The 21,312-nt window shown below is 47.9% G+C and overlaps 6 protein-coding genes across 6 annotated transcripts; 2 read left to right on the plus strand and 4 right to left on the minus strand.

Annotated features, from left to right (window-relative positions):
- Positions 1-336: 336 nt before the first annotated feature.
- LOC108097999 (zinc finger protein 239) lies at positions 337-2,505 on the minus strand. The gene is made up of 2 exons (XM_017200636.1): positions 1,376-2,505; positions 337-1,318 (listed from the first exon to the last, which is right to left on the minus strand). Exons 1-2 carry the CDS (start codon positions 1,562-1,564, stop codon positions 572-574), a joined length of 936 nt encoding a protein of 311 aa, XP_017056125.1. The 5' UTR covers positions 1,565-2,505; the 3' UTR covers positions 337-571.
- Positions 2,506-2,598: 93 nt separating this feature from the next.
- Positions 2,599-5,211, minus strand: LOC108097996 (dynein regulatory complex protein 1 homolog). Its single transcript, XM_017200633.2, has one exon. The coding sequence runs from the start codon at positions 4,966-4,968 to the stop codon at positions 2,725-2,727; it is 2,244 nt and encodes a 747-aa protein (XP_017056122.1). The 5' UTR covers positions 4,969-5,211; the 3' UTR covers positions 2,599-2,724.
- Positions 5,212-5,716: 505 nt separating this feature from the next.
- On the minus strand, positions 5,717-7,688 carry LOC108097997 (zinc finger and SCAN domain-containing protein 21). Its single transcript, XM_017200634.2, is given in 2 exon segments — positions 5,717-5,937; positions 5,939-7,688. Coding segments are annotated over 2 exon segments (1,788 nt in total). The 5' UTR covers positions 7,573-7,688; the 3' UTR covers positions 5,717-5,783.
- A 292-nt stretch (positions 7,689-7,980) lies between these two features.
- LOC108097890 lies at positions 7,981-16,798 on the plus strand. Its single transcript, XM_017200429.2, has 6 exons — positions 7,981-8,336; positions 9,429-10,311; positions 10,706-10,997; positions 14,528-14,704; positions 15,469-15,613; positions 16,087-16,798. The coding sequence occupies exons 2-6, from the start codon at positions 9,692-9,694 to the stop codon at positions 16,470-16,472; spliced, it is 1,620 nt and encodes a 539-aa protein (XP_017055918.1). The 5' UTR covers positions 7,981-8,336; positions 9,429-9,691; the 3' UTR covers positions 16,473-16,798.
- A 140-nt stretch (positions 16,799-16,938) lies between these two features.
- Positions 16,939-18,986, plus strand: LOC108098093 (WD repeat-containing protein 46). Its single transcript, XM_017200799.2, has 2 exons — positions 16,939-18,712; positions 18,776-18,986. Exons 1-2 carry the CDS (start codon positions 17,036-17,038, stop codon positions 18,917-18,919), a joined length of 1,821 nt encoding a protein of 606 aa, XP_017056288.1. The 5' UTR covers positions 16,939-17,035; the 3' UTR covers positions 18,920-18,986.
- Positions 18,926-21,013, minus strand: LOC108098092 (testis-expressed protein 10 homolog). The gene has a single exon (XM_017200798.2). The coding sequence runs from the start codon at positions 20,929-20,931 to the stop codon at positions 19,018-19,020; it is 1,914 nt and encodes a 637-aa protein (XP_017056287.1). The 5' UTR covers positions 20,932-21,013; the 3' UTR covers positions 18,926-19,017.
- Between the last annotated feature and the right edge of the window lie 299 nt (positions 21,014-21,312).

A 21,312-nucleotide genomic window follows, 5' to 3' on the forward strand; every position in this document is an offset into this window, starting at 1 on the left:
ATTCTATTTTTCATTTTGTTTGTATTTCCGGCTTAAAACCGCTAATAATGTAATGTAATCTTTAAGTTATGCCTAACGAAACAAAGCAAAGAAGGCGAAAACATGGCAGCAACAGTCGACAGTCCTCTGTCCTCCGATCGACAGGATCGTGCGAGGAGAACACAACCACAGAACCAGCAACCCGTACCCGTAACTTTATAAAGTATAAATACAAATATATACATATTATCTAATATGCAAGCATGCAGATAAAGACAAACCCAAAGCGTATTGGCTTGAGTTGAGCTTGGGTGGGGCGCAACTCGGATTTTGTGGATTGTGGATTGTGGATTGCGGATTTCAGTAAATAGGGGAAAGGCTTGCATTTGCGATCAATCGGTTGAATCGTGAGTATTTTTCAAGTGCATATCCAATAGCTTGTTAGTTATTCTCTATATTATGTTTATTTAAGTGTACTTTTTAGCTTAGACTTCTTATGTGTTAGCCAAATGCTAAAGCCTCTCTTTTAGAGGGTTTCTTGGTTTGAACCAAGAAATAATATGCTTCACCATCTACGTTGACAACTCTCCCATCAGCGTTTGTGCACCTTGAGATGCTGTTTGTGATTGGATTTTCGCAGGAATCGTGCCGGGCACAGTGGACAGGCGAAGGGACGCAGTTGTGAGTGGGAGATCTGGTGGTGCTTTAGCTCCGAGGCACTAAAGAATCGCTTGCCACATTGCGGCTGCGGACAGGCGAAATCTCGTTGGTTGTAGTGCCGCTTCAGGTGGATACTCAGGTAGCACTGATCCGTGAGAACTCTGCCGCAAACAGGACAAGTAAAGCTGAGCACGGATGTCGCCTGTTGGCTCTGCTCCTCCAGCGGACTCTCGGGATCGGGATCCGTTTGCGCCGGATGCCGGAGCTTTGTGTGAATGCGACGGGCGTGAATGGAGTGAAAGGCGAGTTGGCAGCCCTTGACCAAACAAGGATACGGCTTCTCGCCGGTGTGGAGTCTTCGGTGCACCGACAGGTAGTTGGCATACCGGAATCCCTTGCCGCAAATATCACACTTGTGTGGTCGATCCGCCGTGTGGGTCACTGCATGGATGCGGAGCTTGTTCAACTGCCGGAAACCCTTGCCGCAATCCTCGCAAACGTGCGGCTTCTCGTCCGTGTGCGTCATCTTGTGGATGCGCAGATTGTAGGCCTCCGAGAAGCGTCTGCCGCACACATCGCAGCTGTGATCCTTTCCCGATCCTTGGCTTCTTTTAGCGGATGGTGCCCGCTTGGGCTTATCCACAGTTTTTTGATTCGTCGTGTTCCGCTGATGAAGAGCCTACAAAATAACAAAATATATTCGTTTCATGACTGTACAAATATCACTTAAACTTACTCCATTCACCAGATCGAGAAGATCGAATTCGGGACCCTTGTTGAGCAACTCCATTTCCATTGGCACTCTTTCGCGGGAAATATCCTCCAGTTGGGCAAACAACTGCAAATCCTCGAGGCAAACGCCGTAGTTGCTCTGATCTTCCTCCGCGAAGCTTCCCGATACGGATAAGAGATCTTTGGATGGCATGTTGAAGTGTTTTGCTTCCGTTTGGAGTGCTGCTGTTTTGCCAACTGCCGTCGAAGACTTCCGCTGTCACGGCACATAAAATATAACATTGGCAACGGAGTCGAGTAAATGTCGATAAGATTGCGGCGTGTTTAGTTGTGTAGTTTATTGCTGCAGGCCGCAGTTGTTGGCCATGGAATCATGTCACTCGTACTTTATTTTATCGAAATGTCGTCTATAAAGTTTTGCCTATAAATGAGTGATTAGCCAGGTCTGCACTTTAAACGCTGCCGGTGCGCACTTTGAGCCAATTGGACGATCCCCGACTACTCTATATACACACACACGGTTTTTTCTGCGGCCCAACTTTATCGGGTTTCCCTGATAAGACTCTGTGGAACAGCGCTAATAGTTGGTTTCCCCGAAGAGCGGTGACAGCTATTGGCAAAACTTGATTCAGCTCGGAGCGAAGGTAGTCCCCGCCGAGAGATCATCTATCGTTGGCCAGTTCCCACGGCTTCAAAGTTCAAAATGAAATTAAAAGCAAATCAAGCATTCGCGATCGTCCATTTGGGGGACGGAGTACATGGGCGGTTATGTTACGTTATTTTTAAAGGGATTTTCAGTGTTCACTGGCACTATTTGTGAGCCTCTTATTTTATAAATGCGCCAAGGACTTAATTTCCTTACCTACTACTACTACAGATTATAGATACATATACTCGCAAAGTGGTTTCCTAAGCTCAAATTTATAACAACAAACAAAGCCTTCAAAATTTGGGAGCGCTATATATTTTTAAATGTGTTCCACTTTCTCAGTTTTTAAAAGTATACGATTTAATCAAAGATTTGGAAATATAACCTTAGATTAGAACGAGACAGAAGAAGACATATGTAGTCTTAGCCAAACATTTCTTTGTGGGGGGCAATACAAGCAATTCTCCAAAGTTTTGTCTTTTATAGAAGGATTCAACCTTAAAACAAATAATTATAAACAAATGAAAACATTGCTTTTGCTTAACCCCATGCCTCTGAACTAATTCAATGATTCGATGTCAAAGAGCAAGACTAGGCACAATTGTAATTTATCATGTTTTGACGAAATTGAACAATAATTGATTGGGATTTTAAGTGGGATTTGATATTCGGCAGCATGGCCCAGAGCTCTGTAAAATTCCGAGCTAGACGGTAAACTTCTGGAGCAAGTGACGCAACTCCTCGTTCTGGCGCCGCAGGAAGACGACCTCCGCATCGTACTGCACCCGCATCTTGAGCACCTCCACATAGTGGTTCAGGCCATGTTCGAGAGTCTTCCACAGCTTGCACTTTGAGGCGGGAAAACAGGCGGAGAACTGGCGCCAAAAGTCTCGGATCTCCGAGTCCGTGATCTGAATGAGATTGACCGCATTCAGAATGCTTCCCGGTTCGTGCTCGTACATCTGTTTGTGCATCTTCGAGGTAAACAGATTCATGGCATGCAGGCACAGAGCTGGTTCCATGACCAAGTAGTGGTTGTGACATCTTTTGGCGGCCTCCTCGCCTTTGGTTAGAAAGGCTTCGCCCGTCGATTCTCGATGGTCCGCTTGTTCCTGAGGCGTTGTTGACTGGGTTTGCAGTCGATTCGGTTTCTGGTCCTTCATGAAGACCTCGGCACACTTGCGCGGACTCAATCCCTGCGGCTGGCAGTTGGGACAGTAGGTGTACGGCATGAACACCTTGGTCAGCTCCTTTACATCGCGCAAATGGCGGATGCGCAACGCCGCAAAGATGTTGTCGATGCGCACCAGGCACTTGTCCTCCTCGGAATACGGCTCCAGGATCTTCAGCAGTCGCTCCTCGATGAGGAAGCCCCCGCGATCGGACAGCTTACGGATGAGATTGCGCATCAGTCGGAGCGATTCCGGTGGCAAATCCTTGATATCCGGCCGGTGTTTAATCGCCGACTTGGGCATCACCCGGTTCTTGGGAACCCGGCCGATGCGCATGTCGAACTTCTCCAGTATGTTGTTCCGCTTCTTCTTCGCCTTGTTGATGTTCGGAATCGGCGGCACCGGACTGGACCACGGCATGGCCAGCTGCTGATCGTGGATTATGCGATCGATTTGGTACACCCGATCCACCAGTAGATTGAGCTCCTTGTAGTTGATCTCCCAGATGCGGTCGAACTTCTCTCGGTTGTTGAGCCGCGCCTGGTGGGCCTTCGACTCCATGTCGTTGATGTTGGCGTGCAGCTTGTAAATGTCCGACGAGAGACGCGCTATGTTCCGCTTTCCAGTGAGATAGAGATTCTTCAGGCCGCGACGCGTGCGTCCGATGGCCTCGTGCAAGCGAGCCACTCGCCGCTTCTGCTGGTTGTTAATGATCACATTCTCCTCGTTGCGCTTTTGCAGAACCTGATAGTTGTAGTCCAACTTTTCGGAGTTCATCAGCACATTGTCGCGCGTGCGACGCAGCTCGAGCTCCAGCCGTTCGCACTCCTTCTCCAGCCGAATTCGGGTGCTCTTGGTCAGCTCCTCCTGTGACTCGTTGATCTGCTGTGTTTGGCGCGCGTAGAACTGCTCCCGAGTCCTCACCAGATTGGCTTTTTCGTCGAAGTTGGCGTTCATGGCATCGAAGAAGGTGCGCCACTTCTCCACCGCATTCACGGCAAAGATCTGGCGCTCCTCCTCGATGGTCGTTCGCAGCATTTGCAGGTGCTCCTTGTAGGCCTCCTTTAGGGTCTCCACCTGGTGATCCACCCGCTCCACCAGGCAACAAAGATCCTGCGCCTGCCTTTCCCGATCGAACTCGTACTTGGCATTCATGCGATCAACCTCCTGTTGGCAGGCGGCTATCATCTCATCCTTGCGGGCCATAATCTCGGCAATCCGCTTCTTCTGCTCTTCGATTTGGTCCCAGAGGAGCATCGGTTCGTTGGTCTCTTCCAGTTCGGTCCAGCGTGCCTTGATATTCTCGAAACGGGCCATTGTTTCCACGCTCTCACGCTGCAACTTGACTTGCACCTGATTCTTCTGCGTGGCCTCGAACAGGCGGCGATTCAGCTCTCGCCTTTCGTTGGCCACCCGGACATTGGTCACCAGTTCGTTGCCAAAGCGGACCAGTTCGTTCAAACGCTCGCTGGACAACTCCAGCTGCTGGTCGATGGGCGATTTCTGGGCCTGACAACGCTCCGCGACTCCTTTCGGTGCATCGCGGAACTGCTGACGCACCCGGTTGAGTATCGCCAGCCGGCGTTCGTCCAACTTTTTCACCGTCTTGTCGCAGTGCTCGTTGTAGATCATGCCATCGATTCGATCGTTGAAGGACTCCCAACTGTCGACCGGACCAACATCCGGCTCCACCTCGGCCTCCTCCTCCTCGACGCTGCCGTCGCTGAGCAGATCCTGCTCCTGGTGCTCCTCCAGATCATCCTCGTTTTCGTCCATAGTTTAAAATATATATATGTCCAAGATCTAGATCTGGACTTGAATTGCTTTATGCGGGATATTTCATATGAGAAAATGAACCTTGACTCAAGGTGGTTTGTTGTGTGACTTTGAAAGTTTGATCGAAGGATCAGGGGTTCCCTTGGTTTCGTTGCCATCGCCTTTTTTCCGGTAAAAATCAACATTTTTATTTGTTTACTTCTGTTTGTTGTTAATGGTGTTCTATCAGTGTTGCTAGCCAGTGATGAGAAAATAACTAAAAGTAGCTAAATAAAATATATGTATACTCTTAATTGTAAAAAAAGTTTTGCAGTAAATCAATTTTTCAGGAAAGCGAAAACGTAATTTTTAGTTTTATATTTATATTTTGCAATATTCATTATTGTTCAAATAGACAAGCTCTTCTAAAATCAAATATTTTTAGCATGAACACAGCTCCAATATACTTTAGGCGATCGTTATCGATATCGAGCTGGAGTAAAAACTACTTCCCTCTCGCTTTCGCCTTCCATAGAACCTATGCTGACGTCAGCGAGGCCTTGCAAATAGCAAAACGAGTGGAATATTTCCAACACCACAATGACCCTTTGACCCGTTCCGCCAAGAACCACGTACAAGTGTTTTGACCCCGGAGTTGCATTTTAGACTTTCAACTTGATGCCCTAGAAAATACAGCCCTGCGAATTTTGGGAGCACCGAGTTGCATTCGACCAAGAAATTGGGGAACATATTCAAAAAGGCATAAGAATAAAATGTAGTTTGCTTGATATTATTTAATTGGTTCCTATTTACACTTTTGTGCACGGGGGCGGCACTCAATTATCCTCAGTCTTCAAGGTGATCTCGTATATCAGCTCGTCGTTGTAGTCCTGTCCATGGACTTGGTGATGGATCTGCTGCGGCTGCTGCTGCCCTCGGTGATGTTGGACAGCATTATAGTACTGTTCTTCCTCCTCCTCGATATCCCCTTCCTCCTCCCCCGTTGGCTACGTTCTCCACCAGCAAACGCTGGTCGTCGTAGTCGGATATCTGGACAAACTGCTGCTCCCCCTCGCTGACCATATAATGCCCGTTGCCAGCCACTGGCTCCTCCGTTTGGCTCTCCTCAACCAGCAGGCCATCGTCCTCGTCGTAATCCTCCTCCAGCAACCCCAAGCCGTCGTCCTCATCCTCTTCCTCCTGGCCGTCCATCATGCCACCCGAAACGGATCCCGAGGCGGACTGATTGCCCTCGCCGTCGCCCACAAATCGACGAGTATTGCTGCGACACTGAATGGACCGCTTGTGGGCGTCGAAGTAGTTTATGTCCGTGAACTCCTCCTGGCACAAGTGACACACGTACGTGCCCTGGCTCAGGTGCATCTCCTTGCGGTGGCGGGCCATCTTGTGGGCATCGCGGCACTGCATCCCACAGAACGGGCACTTCAGCATTCTCCGCTTGCCCATGTGTACGTTGCGAATGTGCTCCTGCAGCGAGAAGTTCTTGTAGTAGGCCTTCTGGCAGTATTGGCACTGGAATCGTCGCTTCTTTTCGTGCGTCGCCTCACGATGCCTCTTTAGCTGGGTGTTTTGCGCGAATGTCTTGCCGCACATCTCGCAAATGTGTTCCTTCTCGAGGTGGCGGCGTTGGTTGTGAACCCTCAGGTCCTGTTTGGTGGAGAAGTATAGAGTGCACAGTTCGCAGACATACGGACGAATGCCCATGTGACGCCGCGCATGTCCTGCCAGGTATTTGCAGTCGCGATAAGTTTCCGTGCAGTAGATGCAGGCATAGCGATTGGTTCCCGGCACCATATGCGTCTTCTGGTGCTTCGACAGCTTCGTCTTGTGCATCACATCCGGGCAAATACCGCATTCCACCGGCAGCTTTTCGTCCACCATGTTGCTGATCATGGAGAACTCCACAATGGGCGTGCTGTCTTCGTCAAAATCCACGATAGTGGCTATCAGGTCGTCGAAGAGCAGGTAGCGACGCGGTCCCTTGAACTCCTCTAGCATCTTTTCGCTGGGCTTCACATCTTTGACGCTGCCATCGTCTTCGTTTTGGCTCGCAAAGCTGCGTATGGCGATCTGGTGGGCGGACGCTGTTTTCGCTTTACTTCCCGGCTGCGCTTGAGGTGCCGGTGGCGGCGCTGCTTTTTGCGTTGGCGGTGGAGAAGGCGACGGCGGCGATGGTGGATCCATATCGAGATCTTCTAGCTCTTCGGACACCGGAGGATGGGTATAGCTCAGGTCGTCGTAGTCGCCGTGCTCCTGCTCCTCCTCGACCAGCTCCTCCATTTCGCTAAGCAACAATTCAGTGACGACATACTGTTCACCCTGCTCGCCCATCGGTGTATCCCTCACTCGGGATCCGACGAGCAGACCCTGCAGCTCATCGTCCGCTAGCAGTTCGCCCTCTCCGCCATCCTCGTTGACAATGAGGAACTCCTCGTCGTATTCGTTTCCCAGGCCCTCCAGCACCACATAGGTGGCATCCTCGCTGGCGTCCACAATGCCACCGGCGCCCCCTCCATCGTCGTCCGAATATTCGCTCTTCGCGGGCAGCACGAACTCGATTATCTCGGACATGTCCAAGTTCATCGCAAGGCGGTGGTTGCTCATCCTCGGCGCGCGCAACAACAATTTAACCACTTCTGGTGACAATCAATTGGTTTGCATTAATTTAGCCGAAAAGTCGGAACTCCCAGCAGTCAAACGTCAGAAGTGTGTGACCAGCCGCGGCAAGATGAAAAACAACGACTATCGACAACTAAGACATCGATAGGCAGGAAAGAACGGTATTTTTCATGAAAATACCATAGTCCGATATTTATGAGCTATCGATAGCATACTTTTCAAAAGGTTCGTAGCGCGCCAAAGAAAGGAAATCACGGCGCATGCGTGACGTCGGCTAGCGTCTTCTGCCGCTATTTGCCCCTTTCCAATGTTGTTGTTTTGCGGTCGGCGCTCGCGACTAACTTGGCTAACTTCTGGGTTTGGAATTGGCCCGCTGCATTGCATCTGCACACTCGGTGGCGCGCGCTCGTCTTCTTAAGACTTCTTCACCGGGCGTTTCGCGAGCTTTTCTTCAGATTTTTTTGTTTAGTTTTTACGGTGTTCACAGTTTTGCACTTGAGAGCGTGTGAAGTGCGCGCATGCGTAGTGGCTGATAATTAACCAATTTGAAAATTGCGGTTCTTCTGCTTTTTTTCGCAATTCCAATTGACCGCAAAATTGCGAAAGAAATTCCATACTTTTTTTTTGCTGTGTGCGGATTCTTATGAAACAAGTGTTAAGAATAATAAAAAAGAAAAAGTTTTTAAAATATCCTATACAATTTGCATTGCGAGGGTAAAGAACAAAAAAGGATTTAAAACTGTTTTAAGGTAAGATTGATTTATAAACTGTGTACATTCAGTTTCCAGGTTATATCAATTTAAGGGATTCTTTTATATGTAGGAACCTAAAATTAAATTACAAATTTTTTCGATTTTCTATTAGATAAATTATTGTAATATAAAATAGTTTGAATCTCAATTAAGGACATATTTATGTAAAAATAGTAATAAAAATAATAAGTAAAGACGACCAGAGTGAAGGGCAGGTAATCTCACTGTCAATGCGCCTTCGAGAGGTTTTTTATTTGCTTGATAGTCAAAGGTTTATTGTTAATTGGGCTGATTACAATGCCCACGAGAGTTAATAGGAGATGGGAATCACAAACACAAATAGGGAGCACAATGAGCGAATGAGCAACGAGCAGGCAGTAACATCAAATAGGATTACGCAAAGTTGCAAACGCATTATGCTGATGTTGATTTAAGCTTCGGTGTTTGCCTTTATCGCATTTATTTATTTATTTGTTCGCCGTGCTGCAACATCTTCGGCATCAGCGGCAGCGGCAGCGGCAGCGGCATCAGCAGCTTGGCTTTATGGCTCAGGTCCAATCAACAAATATGGGACAAACTTGACCCGCTTTCGGCGCGGAATTGGCATCGTATATCGCATCGCGTCGCATCGCATCCAAAATGGGCAGGGAAGGGCCGCCAAATTGGCCTCTCGTTTATTTGGCAATTATAAATTACATAAAGTGGCTGACAGTTTCCCCTTTCGCTTTTCGTTGGCCAAAGAATCGATTATGATCGTTCATTAAAGTCATTTGGGGACTTGTTGATTAGTAATCATCATGTTATTAAATGGAACTGGATTAAAGTAGCAATTCAATTTAATATATGTGGTATATATAGTAACTGAAATTAAAGTAGATGCTTCCATTCTATAACTATATAATTAATAGGTTTAATAAGTAAACGAATTTTGCTTCTAGTTAATATTTTCATAAATTAATTAACACATGGTTTGCATACTAATAAAGTTTATTTTGAATGATTCTGATTCTGAAATCGGTAAAACCGTAATCCCCTCAAATACTTGACCCAAAATGCGCGCTAGGCAACTAATGCATTTCCATTCCGCAGACAAGATTCTCGAACTTGGACTGGGAGTAGGCCAATTAAGAGTTAGCCACACGACAACAGGTGTCGGCGGTTCCAGCAGCAACGTCAACAGCACAACAGCAGCAATAGCAACAGCAGCAACATTGCCAGCAGCAATAGCAACAGCAACATCGAGTGACAGCAGCAACATCTAAAGACAGCAGCAACAAGTGGCATCATTTGCGGTTTCGATCGCCGGGGCGGTTTGCCTGTGGTCCGTCGGCCGAAAACGGGAAATCGGAAACATGTTCTCCTCGAGCGGCGCTGCATACCCATCCCCATACCCATCCCCATACCCATCACCATCCCCATTCCGATCGTCATCCGCGATCCGAGGTGGTGGCTTCAATCTCGGCCAGCTGCTGTCGCTGGCCGCCGTTATCGGAGTGTTGCATCTGCCGCAGTCTGTGTGTCATGCTGGCTGGGCAACCAGAACGCCAGGGAACTCCATTAACGAGGCGCGGTCACCTGCCACCGGTGGCTCCAGTGGCTCCAGTGGCGGGATGCAGATCCAGGCGATGCAGGTGAACTGCAGCCGGGAGCTGCTCGAGATGCACCTGGAGCTGAGTCGTCCGTTTCGCGGCCTGCTCTACGCCAAGGACTTTCCGCTGGAGTGCCGGGCGCGGGGCCAGGACTCCACGAGGCTCCACCTCCGCATCCCCACCTCCGGATGCGGCGTTCGCGCGGAGCCTCTGGAGGATGGCAGCCTGGAGTACACGGTGCGCGTGATGCTCCAGAAGGAGCAGAAGCTGCGCCAGAGCACCGACATCCTGAGCGCCGTTAAATGCCAGCTCCCGGCCACTGCGATGGGCATGCCACTGCCCATCCTGCGACAGGACAAAGGTCACGACAAAGGTCACGAGAGGTGAGTCAGAACGAGCCACTACTTCTTAACCAAACTCAATATATAAATTGCATTTACCCTCTGCAAACAATTTAATTCGTATGATACAATCATGTGAATGTCTTGATTTCATCTACAATATTTTTAACACTTAGTTAAATGTTTAAACAAAAAAAAAACAACTAATTGGCTAAGGAAGTTCAAGTTGGCTTGTATAACAAATGTTAAATTGCAAACGAAAGATCTCCTTTCATGATAGAAAATATCATTCGTAAGAAATAAAGAAGTAATGGAATCTCTAGCTTCTTGTTGTCTTAATATATATTTTTATAATATATTTTTTCATGTACATATATAAAATATAATATATATATTTATATATATAAAATATAAAATATATTATATATTTTTTCAGAAATGCCCGAATGCGTGCTGTGGCAGCTGCTGCAGTTCCAGCTCTTTCCGTGTCACCTGCTCCATCGAACAGCCATCACCAAATGGAGACGCCGCGGGTGAGGATCTGGCTGGAGTTGGGCGGACCCAATGGCACCGGATCGGTGGAGGTGGGCGTGGCCACCACCCTGACCGTGAGGGCGATTGTTCCCGGGAACATCGGAGTGCGGGTGGTGGACTGTGCCGCCCTCGATGGACTCGGGGAGTCCACGCAGCAGCTGCTGGATGCCCGCGGCTGTCCCATCGACGAGCAGGTGAGTGGATCGGGAAAACCTACAGATAGATATAGGTAGTATATCTATATCTATATATCATTTGCGTAACAGGTGCCGGCGGCACGACATTCTACGGCGAACCGTTAGAGCGGAGAAGAAACCAAAGTTAGACGCGATGAGACAGACCGAAAGTCATTAATTAAAGTTAAACAAACTGTCGATGCTGTGGGGCGATCTGCGATTGATCGCATTTAACTTTCATTTTTATAGACGACATCTACAGGGTAGCAAAGGGTATGCGAGCAATAAGGAATCTGTTTCTTAAACTTGCATGGCATATCATTTAAGTAAAAATCTTTCTTTTCTGTTTAAATATCTCCCCCAAAAGTGAAATGCACTTTTAGGAGAACTAGAAAGAAACTTTCTTGGTGCCAAGTAAACTGAAAACAGAAATTAGTGAAACGTCACTTCTGTCGCTTTAAGTCACCATAACTCGAAATTTTTATGTGATTCGTTTGGAAAACTGTTTAAGTGCATTTTAAAGACACCGAAAAGCCATTCCATCTCTCCGATTGAAAGGGAAATCTTTGCGGATGGAGAATGGCATTCCGATCGATTGGATATTGGATATTAGACATCCGATATGATATTCTATAATATTTATAACATTCCGCCCAAATGCAGCGGCTCATTAAGTGTAACAGTTGTTACAGCACCGACATTTAATGTGAGGCAAACGGCGGCAAAACCGAAACTGTTAGCCGTAATTACGCGATCATCGTTAGAACAGTTTTCGTTGCCCAGCGAAGCAGTTCCGAACATCAGGAAAACATCATTAGGCAAAGTGGTAAAAGCAGAAAAAGCTGAAAAAAAAAACAGACAAAACCGAAGAAGAGTTCTCTGGGCTTTCTGCCTTCTATGCTGGGTTCCCTGGGTTCTCCATGGGTTCTCCATGGGCTCCCCAGTTCTCAGTTCCCCGGTTCTTCTTGAGTAAATTAGGAGGTCACAACAATTAGCCAACAGTGAAATACATAGAAATATTTATCGTTTAGCATTTTGACGTGCCCCTGTTTGTGGTTGCCCCATCTCCGCACCACCGAGTCCCTAGAAACACCACTGTCTTCATCAGCACCACTGAGGCGATTAACAGTGGGGCCAGCTAACTAAAAAAAAAAAATATGAAAAAAAATATTCATTTAATTCCTAAGAAGAAGAAGAGTTCCATTTCAACCTCTTTTCCATATATTATATTTGTGCTGTTCATGGAAACACATTTTTGCCATCCGGTCTAGCTATTACTTTTGTTGAGCCTTGAACATTTTGTTGTCATGTTTTTGTTTTCGACCCCACTGTGCCACAAGGGGCAGGCATTGGCATTGCCATTGCAAAGCATTTGCATTTTGGTCGCCGGCCGTCGCAGCTTTGTGCACATGTCACTCATTCACTCGCGGAGCGGCCTTAAATGGGTCAAACAAATCTCCGGCTGACGCTTCGCTACTTCTTTATGTTCGCTGAGGTTCGTGTTGTTGGTGGTCAGGGCAGCGCTAGAAAAATCACACGGCTTAATTTCTGTTTTATTTTAACGGAACGGGCCAACACACATACATACACACAAACATACACACATACAAACAAACATTGGAGATACTGAAGACCATTTGCATTTTATGTTTGTTTTATTGTTCAACTCTTGGCGGCTGTCTTCCGTTTTAGCACATTTCATTTTCTTTTGCCTTGGTTTATTGTTTTATTTTTCTCTGCCCGTCGTCTAGTTTGTTGTATTTTTTTCAGCTCTTTTTTTTTCCTTTTTTGCTCTTTACTTCTCCAGTGCGATTGCAAATTTATGCGCGCACCCATCACAGGTTGATTTGTTTGCTTTAGAAACACTTCTGGGTCAGAGCGTGGAGGAAAAGTGAAATAGGAGCTGCGTCTTTTGTCTGCCGCCGTTGCTGGTGGTGGTGGCCCACTTTCTGGCCCAGAATCTCTAGAATGTGACCCACTGTGCGTGAACCGTTATTGCGGTGAGCTATCGTTATCGATCCACGTGGATATCCTGATCAACCTTGAGAACTTTAGGAGATGCTCTTGTCGATAGCTGTGGAATGCCAGCGATTATTTCGACTTACTTTCAGAAATCAGAGGGAAGAGGTTATCGTCTGCACAGAAGGAAGCCCTTGCAACAATTTGCATTGGTACAATCCATCTGCACGTGAACTCGTTTGAACTTCCGCAACAATTTGCTTTTTCTCGTTATTGTCTCGGGCTTCGCATTCACATACACCCGCACATGGGGAAACACGTGCTTGGGCGTGTAAATTGAAACTAGACAACGCCGTCTAAGCCAATCAACGTTACCTGGGCCCTGCTTTTCAAAATACCCTCTCCTGGGGTATAAGTATGTCGGTTTACTTATTACGAGCCGTGTTATTCATAAGCTGTATTTAAATGGGATGGCAAAAGTTACAGAAACAGAATCAAACATCGTTATCAGTGTTGTGCCTGCTAGAACCATTTGGGAATTGTAGGGGCGCTGAAGGGATTTGTGAATTTCTTCGGCAACTGTAAGGGTATGAATACTTCGGCCATCCAAAGTCACCTTGCTTCCCCGCTTTTGTTCAAGTTACCAGCAACAATGGCGAGATGTAAATCGCAGCGTCTTGTAATTCCATACATCTGTTTCCAGCGATCGCACATGCATCATACCATCATCATATGGCTTACAGCAAATGCACTATATAGGTGCATATATGCACTAGTTGCGACTTGGTGTGTCATTGTCATTGAACTTGGCCACATGACGTTGGCTCAGCCACCTCTTCTCGGTTTTCTTGGTGTTGAGAGTTCGAGTTTGAGTACGAGTACGAGTGCCACATCACTTATTACGAGTGTACGTAACGGAAATGACCGAAATGTCGGCGTGTGAGCCACTGTTTTGTCACCCCGAATTATTGTATAAGCGGCGATAAAAGAAGGCCATCAAAGGCGCTCCAACTGGTTGGTCGAGGGATTCGGGTTCGAGTTGGAGTTTGGGTTCAGGTTCAAGTTCAGGGACAGTGACCGCAACGGGAGACAGGTTCAAGTTGCCAGTTGATTGCAGAAAATATGACATAATAAGTGTATGAGGTGGTTCTTAAATACTTCAAATTCCTGGAGTTCTTGATCGTATAGTGCCTAAAACTATTTTACATCACTTAAGTACTCATAAAAGTTATAACAAATTATAAATGTATTTGTCTATCATACCATTCATACAAGATATTATATATTTCAACGTTCTATACCGAAATGAACCATTAATATTCTATTGAAAATATTCCTACCCCTTTAGGATTATTAATCAGTTTAGTTACTCAGTTCTGTATACTTTTGTTACGCTGCATTTACTAGTTATACAGTTTACATCACTTCCATTACTATTAGAACCTTCAACAACCACGCTTATTAAGTGCCACTGTGCTAAATACCCCCATTTTCGCCACTCGCCAACGAGTTGCAACCTTGTTTAGCATGCACAAGTACCATGGATTACAAATGGATACTAATTTGCCCCCACCAATTTCCATGGCCAGGTAATGCCCGCTCTGCACACCCAGCACCGGCCGGCGGAGGAGGGCTGGTCCAAGCAGCTCGAGGAAGACCTGGTCGAGCGGACGTTCGCGGCCACGTTTCCCGCCTTCAAGTTCCCGGACCGCGAACGCCTCCACGTCAGCTGTGGCGTGCAGCTCTGCAAGGGGAAGTGTCCGATGGTGAGTACCACATACCACATGCCACACAACCACACCACTACACCACTGCACCACACCACCACACCACACCACACACTGGTTATCCCTCCCTCACTGCACCGCAAAAAATTCAGATCAACTTCCTATTTTTAAATTTTGTTAGAAGAATTTGTAGTTTGCATGATATACAATTCCTGATCACGAAACGTAATTTTTTTTTTATGAGTCATTAGTTAGTAATTTACAAAGTATGTACTTGTTTCAAATCATGCACTTTAAAAATATTATGATTTAAATACATTATAGCTTAGAGCACTTAAGTTTAATTCCTCAGATAAAATTGAAAATCATTCAAAGTATCTGTGTAATAAGCTTTTTGGATCCTAATTTACAACTCAGACTGACGATTCAGTCTTCTCGTGAGGTGCAAAACGGAAGTGAAGTGAATTACCATATAGGGTACTTGCGTGTGTGTTTTTTTTTTCCGTGTAGCGACATAAAGCACCGCTCGCATGCATCTCAATTAATTGCAGCGAAAACGAAAGTGTTGCCACTGCCGCTTCGGCTGTGTTTTCAGCTGCCCATCGTAGCGTGTTGTGTTGCGTCTGCTAATTAATGTGGTTATTGCACCGAAATGCAGCCAAGTGGAGCCGCATCACCCACTTAGCCATCCGATGCACCAACACAATTCCTTGCTGTACTCCAAACAGCCGATGCAGTTGCTCCAACAGTTACCAGTAACTAGTAACCAGTTGCTATATTCTCCGGTTTCCCTTCGATTCCAGCTAAACTGTCGCCAGAAGTCAGCGCCACCGGTCCTGAGTGCCGAGCAGCACTTGGCCCGCATCGAGGTGTTCAATTCGCTGGCCGTGACTGCTCCCCAGATCGAGGTGGACCGCCTGCGCTACGACAGGCGCCACAACATGAGCGGTAAGTGCGGGGGAAATGGAGTGGAGAGGGGATGGAGAGGGGGAGGGGGTGGTGCCACCCGGGAGGGGGATGCGTGCCAGTCACGGATGCCGCACCACCCAACGTGGCAGCTGCTCAAAACCCAAACATCTTCCAATTTCCTTCTCTAATTACACATAAACACTCGAGACTTTAAATCGAACATTGCTTACATATGTTTTTTGTTTGGTTTTCACTTTCATTAACCATCATTAAGTAATTTCATTAATAAATAATAGCAAGACGCAGAAAAAAACGTTATAGTCCCAAGAAAAAATGTTCGAAAACTTTTAACTCAGTTTCTTTAAAGTTATTATTCTCTTTTCTTCAAAAATGTAAATTGGATACAATATTTTGATTGTCAGCTTCAAAAAACGTTGTTTTCTTTCCTTGAAAAAATCCTTTAAAATGTTAATCCCGGGAGCCGATCAAGAGTAACCAAAATCAAATTTCAGGAGAGGATCACGCGCCGTATCTGAGGGGTCAGTCGGTGCCCGGCGAGGGAACCCTCTGTCTGTCCATCTCCAAGCTGGCCATCTCGTTCTGTGTGCTCGGTCTGATCTTCCTGGTGGCCGTGGTGGTGGCCATCTTTTCGCTGATCCGGTCGCGTCGTCGGGAGCGTCGTCATGGAGCCGGATTGACCCTGGGCCTGGGACTGGGACTGGGAATCGCCGGGACGAGCACCTCGAACAGCAGCAGCCGGCTGCATCGGGATCGGGCCGAGATCTGCACTTCGATGTTCTCCTCCAGCAGCGAGTCGGCGCAATCGCAACCGCGCTTCGGGACCAAGTTCCTCATGCCCTACTATCCAAATACCCTGCCCTACGGTCGAGTCTACTAACTAGTTGGCCAACTTAATCGCTGATTACTTAACAGATGGAAGACGGGGCTTCCCAGAGTCTAACTTTAGCAATATTATCGTATTATGTGTAACTTTTGGTTGGCCGAAAGGATCTTGAAAGCGTTTTGCATGCGGTTAGGGGGTCAAAATGTGTTTTGATGTCTTTTCGCCGTAGTTGTATTTAATATCTCGTATATTTAAAACTATACCTAACTGAATAAATCAAAATTCCTTATTATAAACCAAAAGGATCCCCTAATTTTAAAGATAATTCAACAGTTCTCCATAAACTGAACTTACACTTTAATCAAAGTTAATAAAGTAAAACTCAAAAGACATCCAGAGTTAAAGTATATTTCAAATTACGCGCGCGATCGCTTGAATCTAGTATTTTTAATCGCCCTTTTAGTTTTTTTTTAACGGGTATGGTAATGCCATCTAGCGACTTCGACCAACAGCTGATGCGAAGAAGAAGAAGCAGCACGTGCACGTTGTTGTCGAATTCAAATTGGTTTTGTTTTTAGCCAGATTTTAATTTTAAATCTACTTGCTGCACCAACAAAATGACCAAAACAGCGCCAGAACGGCGACCAAAGGCCAAAACGCCCTACAAACGCTACTTTGATGCACAAAATGACACAGAACAGGACGACGGCGGTCTGAAACATGTAAAAGTGTTGAGCAAAAACCGACAGAACTTCACCGGGGACTTTATCAAGATGCATGCTACACCCAAGAAATCGCGTCCCCAAAAGCCAGTAGTGAAACGCAAACAGGAAGATGAAGAACCCAAGCCCAAGAGGAACCCAATTCCGGAGGAGCAGCTCAAGAAGTACTCACGTGGCGAGCAAGTGCAGCCAAAAGGAGTGAAAACTCGGCACTTCAAGGAGCAGCAGACGCGCAAGGAGGTTTACCTTGAATATGCCACCGAGCAGGCGGCTCGCACAGAGCTCCTGCACCTGGAGACCGCTGGGCAACTAGAAGCCGATGAGGGTGAAACCACTGCTGAGTACCGTCAGTCCCAAATCGCCGACAACGTGGATCTCCAGTCGTCTGCGAAGCATTTCAATCTGAACATGGAATTCGGGCCCTATCAAATGCGTTACACCAAGAACGGCCGGCACTTGCTGCTCGGCGGCAGGAGAGGACATGTTGCTGCTTTCGATTGGGTGACCAAGCGGCTGCACTGCGAATTCAATGCGATGGAGAGCGTCGAAGATGTCCAGTGGCTCCACGTGCCCACCATGTACGCGGTGGCCCAGAAGACCTGGGTGTATTTCTACGACAAGAAGGGCACCGAACTGCATTGCGTGAAGCGCCTGAATAGGGTCAATCGACTGGACTTTCTGCCCTACCACTTCCTCTTGGCCGCCGGCAATTCTGCTGGCTATGCCTCCTGGCTGGACGTCTCCATGGGCGAGCTGGTGGGTAATTTCAACACGGGACTGGGCGACATACGCCTAATGCGCCACAATCCTCGAAACGGAGTGCTCTGCATCGGCGGCGGACGCGGCGTGGTGTCCATGTGGTCGCCCAAAGTCCGTGAGCCGCTGGCCAAGTTGCTGTGCCATTCCACAGCGATGACAGCCCTGACTGTGGAGCCCAAGGGCCAATACCTGGTCACCGCCGGTCTGGATCGCGCGGTAAAAGTGTGGGACATTCGGATGCTCGAGCACGACAAGCCGCTCACCCATTTTCAGTTGCGTCTGCCCGCCAACGAGTTGGATGTCTCGCAAAGTGGCATGCTCGCCCTGTCGCAGGGCAACTATCTGGAGACCTATGCGGATCTGCTCTCTGGCGGCGGTTCGGGTAGCGGCGAGCGGTTGCCCTACATCCGCCAGCGCTGCGATGCCTTTGTGCACGGCCTGCGCTTCTGTCCGTACGAGGATGTGCTCGGTGTGTCCACGGCGAAGGGCTTCCAATCGTTGCTGGTGCCCGGCGCTGGCGAGCCCAACTTCGATGCCCTGGAGGACAATCCGTACGAGACATCAAAGCAGCGCCGCGAACACGAGGTGCACGCTCTGCTGGAGAAGATTCCGCCCGAACTTATTACCCTGGATCCGCAAGAGATCACCGGCGTAGATGCGCCCACGCTGCAGGAGAAGATCGATGCGAAGAGGAAGCTGTTCCATGTGAAGGCGCCGCGCATCAACATGAAGTCCCGCCACAAGATGAAGGGCCGTGGCGGCTCTGCAAAGGCGGCGCGAAACAAACAGATAGTCAAGGACACAAAGCGCAAGGTGAGTTAATTAACCACTCAGGTTGCTTCAAATGCCGAAACTAACAAAATCCCACGTTCGCAGGAGTTCATTGCCGAGGTGCGCGAGGCGAAGAAGAGCGTGATTCAGCAGCACACAACCAAGGAAGGTGGCAAGAAAAAGACCAAGGCACCGCGTTCCGTACTGGATCGTTTCAAACCCAAGCCGCCCAAAAAACAAAAGTCCTGAGATGTGTTTTTTTCGCCTTAAGAAAGAGGAATATAATGTATACATTAAACTAATTGTAGAAGCTATACAGAGCAGGTGTGTGTTATGGACTTAAGGCGCTAGTTATAGGCCATCACTGCTTTGAGGTAACCAGCAGTGCCTTCGTTTCCCGCCTGCTCCTCCAGCTGCTTAAGTCCGCGCTCCAGTTGTCCCTCTTTGTCGCACTCTCTGGCGTAGTAGAACAGATTCAAGACGCGCTTTTGGTTCTCGAACTTATCCTCGGCCTCGGAATCGCCCGTGACCTGCATCTTAATCAAGTGGCTAAGAACTTCCGGAGCCATTTGAATCAGAGAGGACATGAAGGCCGCATTCAACTGGCGGCACAGCGTGGCCATGGCCCGCAAAGTGCCTTCGCTGACTGTTGGTTTAAGCAGCAACTGGGGTAAGTAGCTCAAAAAGGGAGCGAACCTCTGCTCGCCGCCAAAACGGGCATACAAATCCGAACGCTCCACAATCTCGCAGAGAAGACTCAGCACTCGAGTGGTTACTCCCTCGCGGGTTGTGAATCGCTGACCCACATAGGCCTCAATCGATGCGCTCAGCAGGCTGGTCAACGGTTCCGGCACAATTTTCAGCAGCGCTGTAGCGTTTTCGAGGAGCAGCGAGCGCAGGGAAGCCACAACGGAAAGCTGCTGCTCCGGCGGCAGCGAACTCAGGCGCTCCATGCGCTGTTGCATGAACTTGACCAAGTGGCCGAACAATTGGCCCTGCTTTTTGTTGGGATCCGGAAAGAACTTGCAAGCCAGTTGGACAATACCGAGGTTCTGAGGCAAACACAGCTCGCCGCCATCTAATGGTCCCTTGTCCTTGGCTGACTTCTTGGCGGCCAAAGGGATCTGTTGGTATGGAAAACGACTGCCGTCCTTGGCCAAAAAGTTAAGCAGGAACTTCTGTGCGTAGTTCTTCCTCAGCCAGTCGCTTAGTTCCCGGGTGTTGTTCTCCGTTTCATGCTGTGCGATCAGAGTCCAGAGCAGGCTCATCAAACTGATGACCACATGCAGACTGGCCGCCGCATCCTGGCTGAGCAGCGGTTGCTGTTCCTGGGGCCGCACCTCCAGCCAGTTGTCTTGGAGCAGCGGCAGCAGTTGCTCCACGTACGTCTGCAGTCGTGCGCCCTCAGCACTCAGCTTGGGTTCATTGAGAATGGTGTACAGATCGCGATTGTCCTGTTTCACGGGACACAGAACATTGTAGTACTGCGGCCGCATCTCATCGAAGAAAGCGACTCGGGCAACGGCTGGCTTGGAGCTCTTGGTTCTCACCAGAGTGCCGAGGATCTGCTGCAGACGGATGAGCACCTTGGTGCGCCACTTGATCGTCGTCTGCTTGCCCTGACCCAAATTCAAGGTTAGCGTGCGATTCGAACGCTCGTTGTCGTGGCGCGCACGGGAGATCATGTCGATAAAGTTGCCAATAATGGTGCTGGCACTCCGCTCGGCCAAAAGCGACGGCGGCACACGCTGCAGCAGGACGTCGAGCATGAGAAGCGAATCCTCCTGAATGGCGGGCAGCACGTGGGTCATGGCGCAACGCAAATAGGTGGTGATCACATGGAAGAAGGGCGACACTGCCTGCGGTTCCAGGGCCTCCAGTAAAACGTCGAGCGTCTTGAAGGATTCCTGACGCGCCGAACGCTCCATGTCCAAAGCACCGGCTGCGATTCCTTGGAACAATTCATTCAGGTGACCAATTAGATGATCGGCATTGCCAGATTTTAGGGAGTCCCGAACATTTCGCAGGGCATCTGTGCGAAACTTGACGCTGTGGTGCTTCAGCCGGGATAGCGTCTCCTTCAGATTGAGCTGGCGCTGGCCAGTTTCCGTGTACTGGGACTCCTTCAGTTGCTCCCGGATCTCTATTTTGCGCACCTTGAAGTCCGTTTTGGTCACATTCAGGCCTTTGGGCAGCTTGGCGCCCTTCAGCTTCACCTTGGCCTTTTCTGCTCGCAGGTTCTTTTTGTGGTGGCCGCCCATTTTCCAAAATTCCGGGTGGAAGTTCTAAATCCAAAACAATCAAAACATGTGCGCTTCCTGATCAGCTGACAACTAGTGTGACCAAGTATCCTAAAATATATTACCAGTAATAACCGAAGAAACACTTAATTTTAAATAATATGTAATCATAAATTTGATTTGTTTTTTATGAGAAAAATATAACTTTAAAATGTACCATAAAAATTATACAAAAATATATTTTGTATTTAGCTTGAATTAACAATAACCAAATTGTTTAAAACAGCTTACTGAAGTTAAATACTTTGATTATTCTCTTAGTTGCGGAGTGATAAACATACAATACCTTAGAATTTACAAATTAAAAAGTGTTTGCTGAACTCGACCAATTGTTTATATTAA

This window comes from Drosophila ficusphila, unplaced genomic scaffold, assembly GCF_018152265.1.
Source record: "Drosophila ficusphila isolate 14025-0441.05 unplaced genomic scaffold, ASM1815226v1 contig_197, whole genome shotgun sequence".
NCBI classification, from domain to species: domain Eukaryota; kingdom Metazoa; phylum Arthropoda; class Insecta; order Diptera; family Drosophilidae; genus Drosophila; species Drosophila ficusphila.

Bases quoted from the DNA above. Each gene is read 5' to 3' on its own strand.
- LOC108097999 (XM_017200636.1), bottom strand. From the start codon at position 1,564: ATGCCATCCAAAGATCTCTTATCCGTATCGGGAAGCTTCGCGGAGGAA. The intron at 1,319-1,375 runs GTAAGTTTAAGT...GTTATTTTGTAG, and splicing joins TTCTCGATCTGGTGAATGGA to GCTCTTCATCAGCGGAACAC.
- LOC108097996 (XM_017200633.2), bottom strand. From the start codon at position 4,968: ATGGACGAAAACGAGGATGATCTGGAGGAGCACCAGGAGCAGGATCTG.
- LOC108097890 (XM_017200429.2), top strand. From the start codon at position 9,692: ATGTTCTCCTCGAGCGGCGCTGCATACCCATCCCCATACCCATCCCCA. The intron at 10,998-14,527 runs GTGAGTGGATCG...TTCCATGGCCAG, and splicing joins GCTGTCCCATCGACGAGCAG to GTAATGCCCGCTCTGCACAC. The intron at 15,614-16,086 runs GTAAGTGCGGGG...ATCAAATTTCAG, and splicing joins CAGGCGCCACAACATGAGCG to GAGAGGATCACGCGCCGTAT.
- LOC108098093 (XM_017200799.2), top strand. From the start codon at position 17,036: ATGACCAAAACAGCGCCAGAACGGCGACCAAAGGCCAAAACGCCCTAC. The intron at 18,713-18,775 runs GTGAGTTAATTA...CCACGTTCGCAG, and splicing joins TCAAGGACACAAAGCGCAAG to GAGTTCATTGCCGAGGTGCG.
- LOC108098092 (XM_017200798.2), bottom strand. From the start codon at position 20,931: ATGGGCGGCCACCACAAAAAGAACCTGCGAGCAGAAAAGGCCAAGGTG.